General features: G+C 39.1%; 1 protein-coding gene and 1 long non-coding RNA gene across 2 annotated transcripts; one reads left to right on the top strand and one right to left on the bottom strand.

Moving 5' to 3' along the window:
- Positions 1-3,293: 3,293 nt before the first annotated feature.
- LOC124051605 (long-chain fatty acid transport protein 6) lies at positions 3,294-18,705 on the top strand. Its single transcript, XM_046375149.1, has 10 exons — positions 3,294-3,877; positions 7,327-7,527; positions 8,947-9,105; positions 9,545-9,669; positions 10,448-10,642; positions 14,965-15,055; positions 15,297-15,495; positions 17,092-17,189; positions 17,664-17,794; positions 17,876-18,705. Exons 1-10 carry the CDS (start codon positions 3,400-3,402, stop codon positions 18,050-18,052), a joined length of 1,854 nt encoding a protein of 617 aa, XP_046231105.1. The 5' UTR covers positions 3,294-3,399; the 3' UTR covers positions 18,053-18,705.
- LOC124051629 lies at positions 12,260-14,179 on the bottom strand. The gene is made up of 3 exons (XR_006841860.1): positions 14,152-14,179; positions 13,187-13,241; positions 12,260-12,769 (listed from the first exon to the last, which is right to left on the bottom strand). It is a non-coding gene; the product is annotated as an uncharacterized LOC124051629 (long non-coding RNA).
- Positions 18,706-18,734: the final 29 nt, after the last annotated feature.

Below are 18,734 nucleotides of genomic sequence, written 5' to 3'. Positions count from 1 at the left end.
GCTCAACCTTAAACATTCACAATAATAAAATTTAATACATTCATTTTGTAGTAATGTTAATCCAAAAACATCAGATATAGCAATAAATGTTTTTCTGCAGAATGAGTACTTGTATTTTTGATACTTGAAGTGCATTTTACTGATAATACATACTTAAGAAGGGTTTCGAATATGGAACTTTTACTTGTAGTGGACCATTTCCATTGGTGGTATTGCTACTTTTACCTATGTAGAGGATCTGAGTGCTTCTTCCACTACTGCCAATGGAGGTCCTGATTCAGCAGTATTTTCCCACACTGAATAGTGCATGGTAAGTAAAATTTATTCTTTCCAAGTGTTCCCTTTCATAGACTAAACACAAATACTGGTTCGTCACTGCACAGTGTGGGATCAAGCCATCCAACTGGGTGAGTATGTCTTCATTCAAAATGAAGACCTGCGCAGAATTGATCACCTGTGATTGCAGCACAACGCATGCTGTTTTTGTTCAACTTGATCACAGATGTAACAAAATGCAGATAACTGCAGAATAAAACAGGACACTGACTCAAAACCTACTGCGATTACTACTGTTTAGTCATAATCTGATTTAAATCTGTTACAACTCAGTACAGCTACTACCATTATTGTTACTACTATTGTTATCAAAATCACCATAATACCTTCTGTATACTTCATTGTCATTATCATTATCTACATTCCGATACTTCTGGTATTATTACTGCTGCTATGCATCTCTGCTTGTGTGCTCCTTCTCTCACACCCCACCCCCTCTGCCTCTCTCCCTTGCACTCTCTCTCTCTCTCTCTCTCTCTCTCTCTCTCTCTCTCTCTCTCTCTCTCTCAACCCAACCGGTCAAGGCAGATGGCCGCCCATCTTGAGCCGGGGTCTGCTCCGAGGTTTCTGCCTTCTAAAAGGCAGTTTTTCCTCACCACTGTCGCCAAGTGCTTGCTCAAGGGGGAATGTTGGGCTCCCTCTATTTACAATTTAATTAAAGAGTTTGGTCTAGACCTGCTCAAATTGGAAAGTGTCATGAGATAACTTTTGTTGTGAATTGGCACTATATAAATAAACTGAATTGAACTGAATTGAATTAACTAAATAGTCAAGTCAAGTCAAGTCAACTTTATTTGTATAGCCCATTTTTACAGGCAGTTTGTCTCAAAGGGCTTAACATAACATCAGCAACATCCTCTGCCCTTCGACCCTCACATCGACTAAGGAAAAACTCCCAGAAAAACCTTTAACAGGAAAAAATGGAAGAAACCTCAGGGTGAGCAACAGAGGAGGGATCCCTCACCCAGGACGGGCAGACGTGCAATGGATGTTGTACAGGCAGGAAAGCAATTTGCAACATGAGAAATGACATTACTAAAAAGATAAGCAAAACAAAATCTCAACTGTTTAGTTTCACTTTTTGCTACCACCTCAATATGATTTTAACATTTCACAAGTTATAGGAAATTTATAGTATTGAAAATTATAATGAACTGCTGTAACATTCATGTATTCTTTTTTTATGTGATGTTGAGAATCACTATCCTATCAGTTCGATTTCGGCCCGTAGGGAGAACCACCCCGCCCATAGTCGGTGCACAGAAGAATGACAGGCAGATGTCAACAATACACATTGGGTTGGTCATAGAGCCGGCTACAGTTCAACTTGAAGATCTGAATGGAGAGATACCTGCGGAAAGATACAGAGAGAGAGAGAGAGAGAAAGGGAGGGAGAGACACAAGACTACGAGGAGCACTGGACACACAGTTAGTGACATAAAATAATGAACTGCATGTTAATCTGACGAGGGGAGAGGATAGAAGAGGAAAAGGAGGAGGGGAAACTGCTTGGTGGATCATGTTTGTGTCCCCCGGCAGCATAGGCCTATAGCAGCTTAGCTATGATAGAGATTTAAAGATTAACAGTTAGTCAGACCTATTCTACCTGTGGCTATATATCATGAGGTGAGTGAAACTATGCCTACCAGCCCTACACACTTTATTTGGTGCTAACTATATGCTTTACTAAACAGAAAGGTTTTAAGTTTAGTCTTAAAAGTGGAGGTGGTGTCTGCCTGTCGAACCCAGATTGGCAACTGGTTCCACAGCAGGGGTGCCTGATAGCTAAAGGCTCGTCCTCCCGTTCCACTTTTATAAATTCTGGGAACTGTAAGTAAACCTGCACTCTGTGATCTGAGTGATCTATTGGGAATATATGGGACTATTAGATCCTGCAGGTATGATGGGGCTAGTCCATTTAGGGCCTTATATGTAAGTAGGAGAATTTTAAAGTCTATTCTGAATTTTACCGGAAGCCAGTGAAGAGAAGCTAAGATGGGGGAGATATGATCCCTTTTACTGATTCCTGTTAAAACTCTAGCTGCTGCATTTTGGATCAGCTGCAGGTTATTAATAGAATAATTTGGACATCCTGACAATAGTGAGTTGCAGTAGTCCAGCCTAGAAGTAACAAAAGCATGAACAAGTTTTTCAGCATCACTCTGAGAGAGGACACTCCTAATCTTAGCGATATTACGGAGGTGAAAGAAGGCGGTCTTAGAGGTCTGTTTAATGTGATGAATAAATGACACGTCTTGATCAAAGATAACGCCGAGGTTCCTTGCAGTCGTACTGGAGGCCAAAGTAATGCCGTCCAGAGAGAGAATATTATCAGCTATTCTATTTCTAAGGTGTTTGGGGCCTAGAATAATGATCTCAGTTTTGTCTGAGTTTAATAATAAAAAATTGGAGGTCATCCTTCAATGACAAATAGAAAGTTCAAACCTTGACAAGAAAAGTGCTAAATAAATACATGTGGCGATATAGCTGTCAAAAACTATAACTAAATAATTGTCTACTATTGTTCAATAGAGAATAAGTTCAGTATGCATGCTCAAAATGTTCTCTGGGTGTTAATGTATTATTGATGTAGACTTCATTGCCCCCCCACTGGCCTACCGTGCTTTTTTGAATACTTGGAATCATTTTTGCATTCTTGTGTGTAATTTTTTTTTTTTTTTTTTTTTTCAAACAGAGTGGGAAAATATAAGAACAACAAGGCAGTCACATAGAATCAAAGTGACAATCAATCAATCAAAGTGAAATAATAAAGGCAGGCAGGCAAATGATGATTTATAATTTCTCTTACATCTTGACTTTGGGTTGTGGGAGGCATTCAGTCAATCTGGAGGGCCCTAACATAGTTTGTAGCGTCCCTGCTAAAGCTATAAACTGCTCATCCCCGTGCTCATAACTCATTGGCTGTCATTGTGCTGCTGTGAATTTGCAAAATGAGTGGGCTATCGGTTTGACTACCGGATTCCTAAAGGCATGCGCAGCTGCAGTCTGTGATTTAAAGTTTTGTAGCAGTCTTGAAGTGAGGTGTGGAGCGTTTACGTAAAGATGATAATTCTGGTGTTTACTAGCATTTTAGCGGGACTACTTGCTCTTTTTCTTTACCAGAGAACTGCTTATCCCTTCTTATGGGAGGACTTGATTTATTACTTAAAACTTAGGGGTTACAGAACGACATTACAGACTCGTATGCAGCAAGGAATAGTCACATATCTCGACTGTTTTCTCTACCAAGCAAGGAAGAACCCGAACAAACCCTTCATCATATTTGAAAACCAGACTCTGACATACCAAGATGTGGACAGGAGAAGCAATCAGTTCGCGAACGCGTTCAGGATCGAGGGCTCGGTGAAACAAGGAGACATTGTTGCCCTGTGCATGTTCAACGAGCCGGATTTCATCTGTGTGTGGTTGGGATTGTGTAAACTGGGCTGTGAAATCGCCTTTCTCAACGTTAACATGAAAGCCACATCTCTGCTTCGCTGCTTTCAGAGTTGTGGAGCCAAGGCAGTTGTTGTTGGCGCAGGTATTGCACGTTTTCTCTCATGTTTTTAGGCACTTTAGTGAAGTACTTTAACTACAGTAAACTCTGTCAGATCTGCTCATTGTGCTTTGATTTATGAAGCTCGAGTCCGACTATAGAAACTGTCTGGGTCGTTGAAAATAGTCCTCGTACAAGTGTTCTATAGCCACTCCACAAGTAAATGGGAGTGGCTGCATTTTACACGTACATTAAGATAGCCAACATTTTAGAGAGTCGGTTGTTAGTATAACGCACACACTGGGCTACAACACGCAGCCTTGCATTGCCCTAGCAGGGCCGGACAAAGACTTTTGTGTACCTATTCACCCCGAGAGTTAAGGTTCCCAGAATTTTGACAGCACAGTTTTCTGGACAGTTTGTACTTTCTTACTGAAATTACAAATGTCCAATGTAGTATATATATATCTATAGACCCTAGACCATTCTGTATTCTCATCAAATAATTTGGAATTTGTGTAGTATATTTTACCTTAGATATTTAAAACATATTCTAAGTCCACAACCATACTGAGAAAAAAGTTATGAAAAGTTATGAAAAAGATAGTAACCACCTAACCAAATAGTTACCATCCCAATAGACTGTGCAGATAGCAAGCATAAAAAGAAAAGAGAAAACAAGTAGCTTTGAAACAACTTGAATTTTGGCAAACAAAAATTAGAAAAATATATATAAAGCAACAAATAAGGTTTAAATAAGTAATTAAAAACTTGCTGTGGAACATCATTAGAAAACATTAAGAAGTATAAATATTATGGAATGAAAAGTGAATTTTCAATGGAGGAAGAACTACTCATATCTACCACAGATATAATACCACAGTGTAAGTCCTTCATTCAAAATTATACTTGAGTAAAAACACAATATTGTTATTAGCAAAATGCATTCAAGATCAGATTTGATTCAGCTTCACTACCAGTAAGCACTGACTCAACAGCTATACTGTGAAAATTGTACGTTTTTTGGCATTTGACCTCTGCACACCACCACACAGAATTTGAAATGAAACACTCAAGATGTGAGCGAAGTGGAGACTTTCAGCTTTAATTCAAGGGGTTTGACAAAAGTGTGGCATTTATATAACTATTTAGGAATTATAGCCATTTTTATGCACCAGCCCACATTTTTGTTGGTTCATAAATGATGGGAAAGTAGCATAGTTACAAATATAACAACAGTTTTTAATACTTGGATGAAAATCCTTTGCAGTCATGACTGCCTGAGGCCTGGAACCCATGGACATGACCAAATGCCAAGCTTCTTCTTTTGAGATGCTTTGCCAGGCCTTTACTGCAGCTGCTTTCAACTGCTGCTTCTTTGTCTTTCTTTCTGCCTTCAGTCTTGTATTCAGTAAATGAAAAGCATGCTCTGTTGTGCTGAGATCAGGTGGCTGACTTTGGCAGTGAAGAATATCTCATTTCTTTGCCTTAAGAAACTCTTGGGTTGCTTTTGCTGTTTGTTTTGGGTCATTATCCATGTGCAATATGAAGTGGTGTCCTATCGGTTTTGCAGCATTTGGCAGAATCTGAGCAAAGATTATAGTCATATACACTTCAGAATTCATCCTGCTTTATCAGCAGTCAAGTCATCAATAAACATCGGTGACCTGGCCCCACTGGTAGCCATTCATGCCTATTCAATAACACTGCCTCCACAATGTTTGACAGATGAAGTGGTATGCTTGGGATCATGAGTGGTTTCTTTCCTTCTCCATACTTTTCTTTCACATCATTCTGGTACAAGTTAATCTTAGTTTCATCGTCCAGAGAATCTTATTCCAGAACTGGGCAGGTTTTTTCAGGTGTGTTCTGGCAAAGTGTATTTTGGACTTTGTATTGTTGAGCATTACTAGTGGTTTGCACCTTGTTGTGAAGGCTCTTGAGAAAAGCTGTCTCTTGACTGTGGACTTTGAAAATGACACACTCCAAACGATGTCATGTGCAATATCACTTCAATTCTGAAGGGATGCTCCCCAGTGCTAGTCTTTATACAATTTAGGGAATACTATTGGTAGTTCACACCCCATTCTAGGAAAGTCTCAGAATAGGATGATGAAATGAGGATGTATATTCACTCTATTGGTCAGGTAACCATAAACAAGGAAGAAAGATTTGTTATGGACTAACGAAGGGACAGGCCACGCCTGGCCTTGAAACTGCTTGTCAGCCATTAGTTCCATTTATGAGCCACCAAAAATGGGGGTGGGTGCATAAAAATGGCTGAAATTCCTAAAGGGTTAATGCCATACTTTTGTTAAACACCTTGAATTAAAGATGAAAGTCTTCGCTTCATTCACATCTTGAGTGTTTCATTTCACATTCAGTGTCGTGGTCTACAGAGCCCAAATGCCACAAAACTTATACTTGTCCCAATATATATGAACCTAACTGTATATGCAGTAGTGTGACTGTGGTAACTTCAGTAAGTGGACACCAATAGACTGTGAGGCAGAAGCAGCCCTAGTGCAAGGTATCAAAAAAGTCCCTGCTATACGAGAAAGTTACAGTATTATATATATTACTGGATTATTGTTATTGTTGCCTTAATGTGTTACTATCGTTTTTTATATGTCAATAGACATATTTTTAAAGATGATCTTTTTTATGGTTTTTATGTTATCTCTTAACTTGAAAGGTAGCTAGTAACTAGAGCTGTACAGTGTAATGGAGGAAAAAGTGTAATATTTGCCTGTTAAACTGCTGTGGAGTAGAAGTTTAAAGTTGCAGGAAATGGAAATGTTGTACTAAGGTAGGTACAAGTACCTCAATATACATATATATACAGTAAAAGAGAATGCAGTTAGTTACTTTATACTGCTGGGATACTAACATTGTAAAGAATAAAAATAAGATGTCATCTAAGGTGTTGAAAGAAATTGTTTTATTTGATAAAAAGTTACAGCCAAATTTAGATGCAACTGCCAGTAATGGAGGCTTTGCAGCTATTGGCCAATAGTTTGTTGAGATCTCTTATTCTTTTCACCATGTGGAATATATTGCATTTCGGAGAATCTCAATATCTCTGAGTAGTTACAACTCGGAGGTTCACGTGAGCTTTTTTTGTTGTACTGATAGTTGACAACTAGAAATCAAAGTACCATGACTCTTGACATGCCATTACTTTACTCAATAAGCAAAGCATGTATTTATATGATATGTAGCCCTGAAGGATAGGAATTAAACTGACTTTTTACCTAATTTCTTCTTCAGTTTTGTGGTTTGTAAATCACCATCATCTTATCTTGTCTGCAACCCACATACATATTCATCAAAATAACAGGAATGCCTTATAGCACAATTGTCTGATACAACACCACTGAGTGCAACCTCTAAAATGACCACATAGTGGGCCAGACAGGTCTTTGGACATGTTTATTTACTGGTCTTTTTCTGATGAAGCAGCAGTGAAATAACCAATTGTGTTGTTTATCCAGAGTTGATGCATTTGGTGGAGGAGGTGCTGCCTGATCTGAGGGACAACATGACTGTGTGGTTGGTGGATCACACATCACCCTCTGAAGACTTCATCAGTTTATTAGACAAACTGGACCATATGTCTGAGGAATCTTTAAGTGACCTTCCCAAAGTCGACATCATGTCAAACTTTCTCTTCATTTTTACATCGGGCACTACAGGTACTGCATGAGCATTTTATTCTTCAGTTATTTTGTAAGCTACCTAATGTCCATCCACCTTACACTGCACAAAAATCATACCTAAATTACTGTAGTAGACACATCATTGGAAATTAGGAAATAATGAAACACTAAGCAGGAGCTTCTTGTGCACTGGTAGTAATAACAGCGTCCACATAAGGCAGAGGAATATTCATTATTAATAATCATCATCGAGAATTTCCATTAGTATTGCATGTTTCCAAGCACAAGAAAAAATTTGTCCATATTGACTTAATGTCTTAGCTTCAGAGTTCATTCTTTATCTGTGAAACTGGAGTTGACAAAACAATCTCATCACAAGGTACATTGTTCTGGATCACTTGATCTTTCTTAGTAGATGGAGCTTGTCCGGTTATCATGGAATATACATGTTTAAATAAAGAAAATTCTGAACACTTTAGGATGAAGCGGCAAATGAGGAAAGACTATTTGGACTTTGTGGTGAGATTGTTTTTTTAGAATTACATTTGTAGCTTTCATATTGATTGAAATTGCTGAAATCTCTATCTGAAGGCCACAGTAATTAATGAATGACCAACAGTATGTTATATAACAAGGTATTAACGACAATGGAATACTGTAAATGGAGATTCAGTTGAGTGTAGAGGCTGACTTATAGGTAAGGTGATATCTATGGATCTTTGCGCTAGCACTGACCATATTTCGCAGTAAACTGAATCACAACTTTGGTTCAGACTGAAATATTTCGACAACAGTTGAATAGATTGCCATGAAATGTGATTCAGACATTATTGTTCCGTGCAGGATAAACTGTAGTAACTTTGGTGATCATCTGACTTTTCATCTAATGCCATCATCAGGTCAACTTTTTAATGTGTCTCATAGTTGGTAAGTGCTAGAAGCAACCGGATATCTCCTAGGTTGTTAAAGACGTTTCACCTCTCATCCGAAAGGCCTCTTCAGTTCTGAAGTTCTGAAGAACTATCGTGACTTGGATGACTGAGAACCTACATCAACAAATTTGTCTCATACTTTGATTTATGACTAAATACACGCACGTAATGACATTTCCAGCTGGACTTCATTCTTAATCAGCAAATGTTAGTATGCAAACACTATTAGATCATTGATTCAGAACAACATTTACAGGCATGTTAACATTTTCACTCTCAGAGTGTTAGCAAGTGTTAACTGAATTTGAAAATTAATTTGTCGTTTTTTGCAGTTCATATGTAGTCATACGCTGACTAATAAAGTAGGATGAAATGCAGTAAGAGTTTTCTAAACGAGTGCTTTGTTCAATTCCATCAAGATTCAGAGAACCAAAAGAATCACAAAACACCCAGCAGATGCAACTTTAACTGTGCTTGGAAACATGTGAGCCATTTCTGCAGTGCATGTGCCATTTACTTCCAGGTCTCCCCAAAGCAGCCTGTGTGGGTCATCTGAAAGCCATTATGAGTATGGCCTTCTTTCATATGTGTGGAGCCACATCTGATGACATCATCTACATTACTCTTCCTCTTTACCACATGTCTGCTTCCCTGTTGGGAGTTGGAGGATGCATACACCTTGGTAAGAACAGCTGTACTTCACATCACATATGAAAATAGAATAGAATCAACTTTATATATATTTTTACATGTACACATACTGAATTTGACTACTGCATTTATCCCATCCTTAGTTAAACACACACATGCAACACCTGGCAAATTACATGCAGTGAAACACACACAGGAGCAGTGGGCAGCATCAAGCGCCCGAGGAGCATATTGGGGGGTTAAGTGCCTTGCTCAAGGGCACATCAGCCGGCTAATGAAGGGGGGGGGCATTTTTTTTCGCATTAATCACTCCACCACACCCAAATTTTACCTGCCCGTCCGGTGGGGGAATCGAACCGGTGACCCTCCGATCACAAGCCGCAATTATTTGTATTGTATCAACATTTTTTAGAAGTTATTGTCTTACACCACCTCCTGTTTGGCTTGCCATTTTCTCCTTTGGATCACAGGTGCAACATGTGTGATAAAAAGGAAGTTTTCTGCCAGTCAGTTTTGGAAGGACTGTGTGAAACACAATGTAACTGTGGTGCAGTACATAGGAGAGCTCTGTCGATACCTAGTCAATCACCCCACGGTAAGCCTGATAACATTTAAAATGCATGTCTTTTTCTTCATTCTAAATTATAACACTAGAAGTTTAAAGACACAGAGATGACAGTGTTCATTACAGTATGTTCAATATTATGATCATCTTGTATGGTACAAATCTAAGAGGATGATTAGTAGAGGGGCTAAATTGGTACCGAGTAAATATCATGGAATGTGCTCTTTAGATTTACTTTTCTTGGAACAACTGGACATTCTGTCCTGATGGTGGCAACTAGCAATAAGGTCCAGAAGTCATCAAGATTAATTTTCAGAGGACCATGAAGCACTGATGGTACATGTAGCTCATCAAGCTTGGAAGTTCCTACCTATTGGTGGTTATTCAAGATGAACTAAAGCACAACAAAACCAGCCTGTACAGTTTGTAGCAGTAGCAGTTGTAGCAGTTTGTACAATTTTCCCTCTGCAAGACAGGGGCAACTTTATTTAACAAAGCAGTACCTGCTTAATTGATTTTGTATTTTATGGGTGCAAATTCCCAAATACATTTCATTTAATCAAACTACAAAGCCAGCTGACATACAGAAAACCTGGGACTTTTTGAAACTCCATGATTTGGGGCTCTAGGACAGTTGTCCCCTATGTACAAAATGGGTTCATGGATTTTTCATGTCTTTTCATGAGTTGCAAGGTAGTAGGAATAATCATTTAACTTTGGACAAGCCAGTACATGTTTCCTGAAAGTAGGACCATTCTTTTAAATAGTTAAAAGCTACTTTTTAATCCAAGTCTTATTCTGCCTCCAGGTTCCAGAGGAGAGAGCTCATAATGTTTGGCTTGCAGCAGGAAGTGGTCTCAGTTCAGATGTTTGGAAGGAGTTTATCAAACGCTTTCCTAAAATAAAGATCAGAGAGGGGTACGGCTTGACTGAGGCCAGCATCGGTTTCCTCAATTACACAGATGAAGTGGGACCAATAGGAAGGGCAAGCTATTTCAACAAGGTAAGAAGAGTGAAAAAATGCATCCATCCATCCATTTTCTATACCGCTTATCCGTCAGGGTCGCGGGGGAGCTGGAGCCTATCCCAGCTGACTACGGGCGAGAGGCGGGGTTCACCCTGGACCTGTCGCCAGTCAATCACAGGGCCAACACACAAAGACAGACAACCACACACTCTCACACTCACACATGTTTTTGGTATTGTGGGAGGAAGCCGGAGTACCCGGAGAAAACCCACGCAGGCACAAGGAGAACATGCAAACTCCACCTTCTCCAAATCAGAATCAGAATGCGTTTATAGTGAGCATCTTCCAAGTGTGAAAGTTATCAGGGTATGCCTGAAAAAGAAGACCTTGCTCTCAGTGAACCCCCCTGAATACATTAAGATAAAAAAAAATATTAACCTTGAATCTGTATACATTTTATTCATATTGATTACAGCAAATCTAATCAAATTAAAGTTTTATGTGGGTAATATTCAATCGTACAAGGACCAAAGAAAAGCTATTGCCCCCAGCATAAATGAATTGAGTCAGAAAGATCTTAGGTGGCTTGCTTTTGGGGAGTGTGTGTGTGGGGAGAAAAACTGGGCTCCAAATTTAAATCGGAATAAATTTATTTCTATAGAATATTTGAAGTACACGCTCTTGCAAGTTGTATACTCACTCATTTTATCATCAATATATGTGATATATCATGAGAACCAGTGGAAGCACTTAGAACTTGTAACATTATTTAATCAAATGACACAGAGTAGAAGAACTTTAGTAGAAGAAAGTTGGGGCAGCTGGACTTCAGTTTAAGCAAAGACATTTCACCTCTCAGGCGAAAAGCCTCTTCAGCTCTGATTAACTGGTCGGGGGGGGGGGGTGTAAGTCTCCTGAGGAAGGATCTCAAGGCTACTAGGATGTAGGTGGACGATAGGTGGTGGTGCAGGCTACCGCCTCTGTTGAAGGAACGTTGTTTCAGGTGGACATAGATGGACATAGATTGCCTTTTGAGGATTTGATTAAGTTCCAGTTGGTGTAGCTGAAGATCTTAAGCGCTGTCTTGTGTATGTGCTCTTTCTTAATGCTCTCGGCTTTTATAGGGCTTAAAAGGGCATTTGTGTGCCGCAGTCGCCATTTTTGCGGGCAAAAGTTTTTGGTTTACATCACTTTGCGTTACATACAGTGCTGCAAGAGAGAGAGAGAGAGAGAGACACGCCATGAAAAAATGGAGTGTACAAAAGAGAAAGGTAATGGACCGTACCGAGACAAGCTGGACCCTGTTCCACAGGCTTGGTACCTCGAAAAAATAAAATTGGTGGAATCGATCCATATGAGCACATGCAGTGATATTTATATGGGTTTGCACATTGTATTTTCATTTGTCACCTCATTTGCAGTGTTATTTATCTGTTTGCACACAGTCTTTTGCTGTTGGCACCTTATTTGCACTGTTACTAGAACTTTAACAGTGTCACTGCTATGCACAAGAATGTTTGTAATAAACTGAAAAGACTTTCAAACAAGCGGTGTTCAGACATTATTGCTTGAGTAAATGGCATGGTCTCACAGAGGACTTCTTATGGCTCAATTAAAGTAGTTACAATATAGTTTCATATACTGCCACTGAACTACAATATTTATTATCACCATCAGGCATAATTTGATTAACTTTCTTTGGTAAGTGTAGGCCTGGTGTTTGTCGCCATATGAGCAAGTAACAGGTGAGAAGATTTTCCTGTGCCTGACATATCAATGACATGTTAAGGATAAATAGAAATAAGCAGACCAAGATTAGAAGATACTCTTCTGTGTGTTGGTTTCCGTTACACCTCAATATTAAGACTCCTGTCCTCCTCAATATGCACAGCACAGTCCAAAAATGACTGCCTGTTATCTTTGATATCCTCCTGTGTGAACTTGATGGTGTTGTCAACAGAGTTAATAAGTTCAGTGACGGCTTCTATCTCATGGGATTTAATCTTGACCCAGGTTTCGTCCATGTACCTGAACCAGCGGCTCAGTGTTGTGCCCTTGAAGGAGTTCTAAGCTCTCTTCTCAACTTCTTCCATGTAGAGGTTGGCCACAATGGCAGAGACTGGAGAGCCCATGGCACAACCATGTTTCTGCCTGTAGAAGCCCCTATTAAATTGGAAATACGTGGTGGTCAGACAGAGGTTGAGAAGTTTGCAAATCTGGTCTGGGGTAAAATCTGTTCTGCTATGTAGGATATGGTCCTGTAGATGGCGCTCCCTGACAGTCATCACAGCTTCAGATGTGGATACACATGTGAAGAGCGAAGTGAATGACACCATGGTCTCATCTGGGGAGTGTCTCAGATGTCCAACCTTGTCAACAAAGTCAGTGGAGTTTCGGGTATTGTAAGTGCTGTTACATAAATGCACTGAGTATATTTCGTAAGTTCATTATTTTACATAATTAATAAATAGTTAATTCATGAAAGAATGGGTTTAGATTGTAATATATCGACATTTGATACATAGGTATACAGTATATTGTTGTTGTATGTTGCATTTTTGTTCCCCTGGTGGAACTTACATTTTGTTCCATACCGTTGCGACATTCGGGCGGGTGGGTTTGGGTGACTAAGAATCTACACAGACAAATGACACAGAATAATATCAACACCTTAATTTTGTCATCTGTAGCTAAGAACTATATAACAGTAAAACACTAAGATTATCATCATCTTGGCATTCAAATCTTAGATGAATAATACTTTATACAGGTTGATATCAAATGCACTCACATGTTAACTGCATTTTCTTATATCATTGTGTTAAAAGCTATTACTAAAACTCATTAGATAGCTATGTGGTAGCCTGTAATTTAACAGATTTTGAATTTTATAAAATAGAAATAATTATATGTTCTGAAACAAAAAAATATGTTTACACATTTTAGTAGACAGACAATTTCAGAGACTTATGGAGAAAGCAGAGAAGGACATATTTAGAGAGAAATGTAGCGTAACACACACTTTATGGGAGTTAGAAGAATGGAGGATGGGTCATCCAGGATGGTGGAATTGACTCCTGGCAAAACATTAGTTGATGAGTCAAATACAAAGGTGAAGACAAAGCAGGTAAACCATGCATTCCAAAATTAAGACATGAAAACAAAAATAATGAAAAATGAATCCATCCTATACTATTGATTGTTAACTGTCAGATTTATATCCTATATAGTTGCATTAACACTTAATTCTCTGCAGAGAATCATTATCTCTAACTAAATCAAGATTAGTGACAGAGTCACTTCCTGAAAGGGTTTTCCTATGTTTTCATCTAACATACAAGAAAAGAAAAGAAGAAAAAATGTATGGGGGAAGTCTTATTTCACAGTTCGTGTCTACTGTATCTATCATTCACATAGTGACAGTTGATAGGCAGGCTTAGTGTTTAATAAATAACTTAAATCATTTCCTGTTCTCCCAACTGGGTGATTGTCCAGTGTTGTGGCAGCACATGCACCTTATTATCTTCTGTATGTATTCTACTCACCTCTAAGTTTTGTTGACTGGATCTGATGGAGGGTGGTGCAGTGGTTAGTGCTGTCGCCTCATAGCAAGAGGGTTCCAGGTTCGAATCCCGGTCTGGGCCCTTCTATGTTGAGTTTGCATGTTCTCCTTGTGCCTGCGTGGGTTTTCTCCGGGTACTCCGGCTTCCTCCCACAATACCAAAAACATGCACATTAGGTTAATTGGCTACTCTAAATTGCCCCTAGGTGTGAGTGTGAGAGTGTGTGGTTGTCTGTCTTTGTGTGTTGGCCCTGTGATTGACTGGTGACCAGTCCAGGGTGAACCCCGCCTCTCGCCCGTAGTCAGCTGGGATAGGCTCCAGCTCCCCGTGACCCTGACGGATAAGCGGTATAGAAAATGGATGGATGGATCTGATGGACGCTTTTGTTTACATGCATCAAATTTCATCCGGTACTGTATCTGAAGACAATAAAAGACTTCAGTCTTGTCTCAGTGTTAGAAGTTGGATGGCCACAACAAGCAGGTGGAAAGAAAACAGCAGTAAACACCAAAGAAAGAATTTAGTTTCTTCTTTCCCAGGAATATACGTTACTACAAATGTAATGTGTGACAATTAGTAGAATGACAACAGAGGTATATAGTAACATTATAGAGTAGGGCATTACGCAGTCATTTTTCACAACAGTTAAATGTGAATTTAGGAGCACAGTGTAATGGTGTGTGTGTCTTCCTTCTCGTTGTGTGCAATTACGGTGAAAACTAGTGGATGACTATGGAAGCAGAAGGCCCTAGTCGTAGTTGCACATCAATTAACAACTATTGTAATCTTTTTCAGCTTTCTATGCCCTTTGAGCTCCTGAGATTTGATCCACAAACATATGAGCCAGTTCGATCGGACTCTGGAAGATGCATACAAGCAAAAATAGGTAAATGAATCACATGTCAAGACCATTAACAAGTCAGTCAGTCAGATACAGAGATTTGTATTAGGGCTCTGAACAATGCATTGTTGTTTGACGATGGATGGAATGAATATCGATCAATACTGGGTAATTTTTAACTCCCAGAAAAAAATGTCCAATGTCGACTGGCTATTGCTAATGTTCAGCCCAGTTTGTGTGTGTGTGTGTGTGATGTACTAAATGTACATCTTGTTTCTGTGTGCAGGAGAGGCAGGGATACTGGTAGCTCCTCTGACAGCCATGAACCAGTTTTTGGGCTATGCTGGAAACAAGGTCCAGTCTGAGAAGAAGCTGGTCAGGGGAGTGTTCAAACCTGGGGATGTCTATTTCAACACTGGAGACCTTCTACTTCGTGATCACAAGGGCTTTCTCTACTTCCATGACCGCATCGGCGACACCTTCAGGTACCTAACTGTCCATGTAATGAAAACTGTGTCAATGCAACCTTGCTAAGGTATTTCTGTTGGCAAGTTGAGAATGAGGATGTTTTGTTGATGTCACATTGAATAGAAACCCTGAACCTATGTTTTCTAAGATCATTCAAAAACCATCCAGTTCAAAACACTCTACACCTGACATGTTTTAGCTGTAATTTTCAGTTATTTATCTCATGCCTATTTGACTGAACTGCTATATATTTCAGATTAGGTCAATAGAGCTATCTTTGTGCATTTCCGCCATCAATAACATGAGTTCTTTTTGATTGAGATAAGATATCCAGTAACACTTTATTTAAAGATGTGCACAGAGGTGTCATAACATGGGACCTGTCATGAAAAAAATCTTCATTAATGTCTATGACTGTTGAGAATTTCCCCACTGCTGTACTAATAAAGGCCAGTCGTATTGTTATTAAGTCATTCGGCTCCTGTGCTAGCCACCAATGCTCCAAGCTTGTCAGTTCAGGCAGAGTCAGCTAGCTAATAGGACCGTTAGCTGCATTACCTTGCTCAGTTAGCAGCATTGAGTGGGTACTTGGAGATGAGGAGATGAGTGGTGAACCCAGCTGAGGGGATTGGGGTGATGACCAGGCAGGAGGCAGAAGCCAAATATTAAGGAAAGTTGTGATCTCAGAGATTTTGTAACAACTCCAGCTTGTGGTGAGCTGGTTTTAAAGCCTGATTAACTGCTCTAAAGGGTTTCTAGTTAAATCTTTGAGACTGTTTATACCTGGTGTTAACATATGTCTTGGGTGATCCAATCACAAGTGGACAACTCTTAATTAATGTAGTGCTATGAGGTGTGTTCACTTGCCAGTCAGTTCCATGCTCTATGTGCAAATCAATATGTAGATCACTGGGACAAACAAACAAAGTGTGTCCAGTGTCAGTCAGGAGCTCTGGACTTCCTCCTGTGGACCATAAGTCTCTGTCTCTCTCTTCCAATTTTATAATCTTGTGTCTCATTTCTGTGTCATGTCATATCACATCAAACCTACAGTATATTGCATGTCATATGTGTGTATTTGTAAGCCAATACAATGGTGTCCTCTAGTGTCCAAAAATGGCTACCACCACAAAAAATTAGCCCCATTGAGATGGACACTACTACTGAGCAACAGACAGACACAGTTAGAGAATTGATTGTGGACGTAGTGGAGCAATTAGCAGCTGAACAGACAGATACTTCCATCAGAAACTGGTACAGGCCAATAGCAGAGCTTAAAGAGAGTGAATGTTGGACTTATATTCATTGGATGGCACAAACTCAACATGAATGATCATGTTTCTTCGTAACAGCTGGGTGTTTAATTAAGCAACTGTTTGTCAAAAAGTTCATCTTCATAAACTTAAAAGTCATGATGTGTCAATAATGTGATCACATCCTGTTTCTTCTGCCCACAAGTTACAAAAAAAAAATCAGTTTTTTTGGATTTAATTGTATGACATTAGTACTAAAGTAAGAGAGAAACAGTATTTCAATTCTCCTGTATGTCCAGCTCATATAGTGAATTGACAATGAAAATCTTTGAATCTTGAATTTCCCCATGTGTCCTACAGATGGAAAGGAGAGAATGTTTCCACCACAGAGGTGTCAGAGGTTTTGGGTCTTCTTGATTTTATCCAGGGGGCCAGCGTCTATGGAGTCACCATACCAGGTCTGTGGAATCTAAACGTTAAACTGTGATTTATGGAACTGCATAATCTACAGTGGTCCAGTGGTACAATAGTGTCAGATCTGTGAATGCGTTTTTCACTTCATTTGGTATAGACTTGAGACACGGGAGAAGTTATTTCAGATGACACAGTGTTCTGGAAGTAAAAGCAAAGACTGTTTCAAAGTTCAGCTATCTGTTTCAGCTGTCTGAATTAGACCAAAGAGTATCTTCATCCTAGAGGTGTCTTGTAGGTTTATTGCTGGTGTTTTGTCCTGTTAATATAACATTCATACTACTATGAAGATGTGCCCCTCCACTGCTCCACTCCCCTCCACCCACCATCAATAAGTGGGTATACAGGCAGGTGTCAGTTGGGCATGGTTTGCACTCTGTTTGAATATGGCAGCAAAATGGTACATGTGCCTTATACCAAGCTGAATATGACTTTTTGACCTTTTCCAATTGTGTACACAGGGCATGAAGGTAGAGCAGGTATGGCTGCTATCGTCTTAAAACAGGATCATAAATTAAATGGAAAGAAACTCTACAACCATTTGGTAAAAACACTTCCTGCCTATGCCTGGCCATGGTTTCTCAGAATACAGGTAAGTCATTCGTTACCTTCAGTGTGTGTTTTAAGTGTAAAGTTATGTTGTTCATTTGCATCCCTGCTTGTGTTTTTTCAGAGCTCTCTGTGTGTGACTGAGACCTTCAAGCAGCAGAAGGTGAAGCTGGTCCAGGAAGGGTTTAATCTGAACATCACCCAAGATCCTCTGTATTTCTTAGATGTCTCTCAGAAGGACTATATTCTCCTGACTGTATCTCTATATCAAGACATTGTGACTGGAAAGATCAATTTATAAACATTTAGGACAAGACCACTAAGGTAGTACTTTCCTGTAAAGGTTAATAAACACATAACTTGAGTGAAAATGTCATAAAACCTAATAATGTAATAACTGGACCAAAAATGTAACAAAATGTCCTGACTGATATTTATTATGTCTGTTAATTTAATACTTTTAAGGTGGGTCTTTTTTTAAATGGATGATGTAATAATTTTGACAGATAATGTCCTCATTGCCTATTAGGATATTTTTTTTCCTCAGTTCATGTTTTTCCTGTTTTATTGAGTCTCCGTTTATTCTGCTTGTTTATAACCACACTACAGCTATAGGTTTTTTTTTGTGTGTGTGTGTGTCTTTGTATGCAGCTATATAAACAAACTTTGATTGATTGGTTGATAATATTATAAAGAAAATTGTGTATATTTGTGCAAATTGTGATGACAAACATGAAGTCAGTGTAAAACAGACATTTTACACTGATTTCATGTTTGGAAATGTAAACTCTAGGCTTTAACATGCTGTGATTTGGCAAAGATGCTCATTGTTCATTGTCCAAAGATCGTCTGTTAGACCAGAGCGAATCTTAGATAACATTAGAAGGTGACAAAAGCTGCAGAAGCTAGCTACACAAGAATGTGACAAGGCAAAATGTTTTTTGTTTTTTTTTTAAAAATACTTTTCATTCAAGTTTACATCA

The sequence above is a fragment of the Scatophagus argus genome, chromosome 20 (genome assembly GCF_020382885.2).
Source record: "Scatophagus argus isolate fScaArg1 chromosome 20, fScaArg1.pri, whole genome shotgun sequence".
Lineage (NCBI taxonomy): Eukaryota > Metazoa > Chordata > Actinopteri > Scatophagidae > Scatophagus > Scatophagus argus.
This window is presented reverse-complemented; position numbering and strand designations above follow the sequence as displayed.

Excerpts from the sequence above, each read along its gene's own strand:
- LOC124051605 (XM_046375149.1), top strand. The coding sequence starts at position 3,400 with ATGATAATTCTGGTGTTTACTAGCATTTTAGCGGGACTACTTGCTCTT. Across the intron at positions 3,878-7,326 it reads GGCAGTTGTTGTTGGCGCAG|AGTTGATGCATTTGGTGGAG; the intron begins GTATTGCACGTT and ends TTGTTTATCCAG. Across the intron at positions 9,670-10,447 it reads ACCTAGTCAATCACCCCACG|GTTCCAGAGGAGAGAGCTCA; the intron begins GTAAGCCTGATA and ends TTCTGCCTCCAG.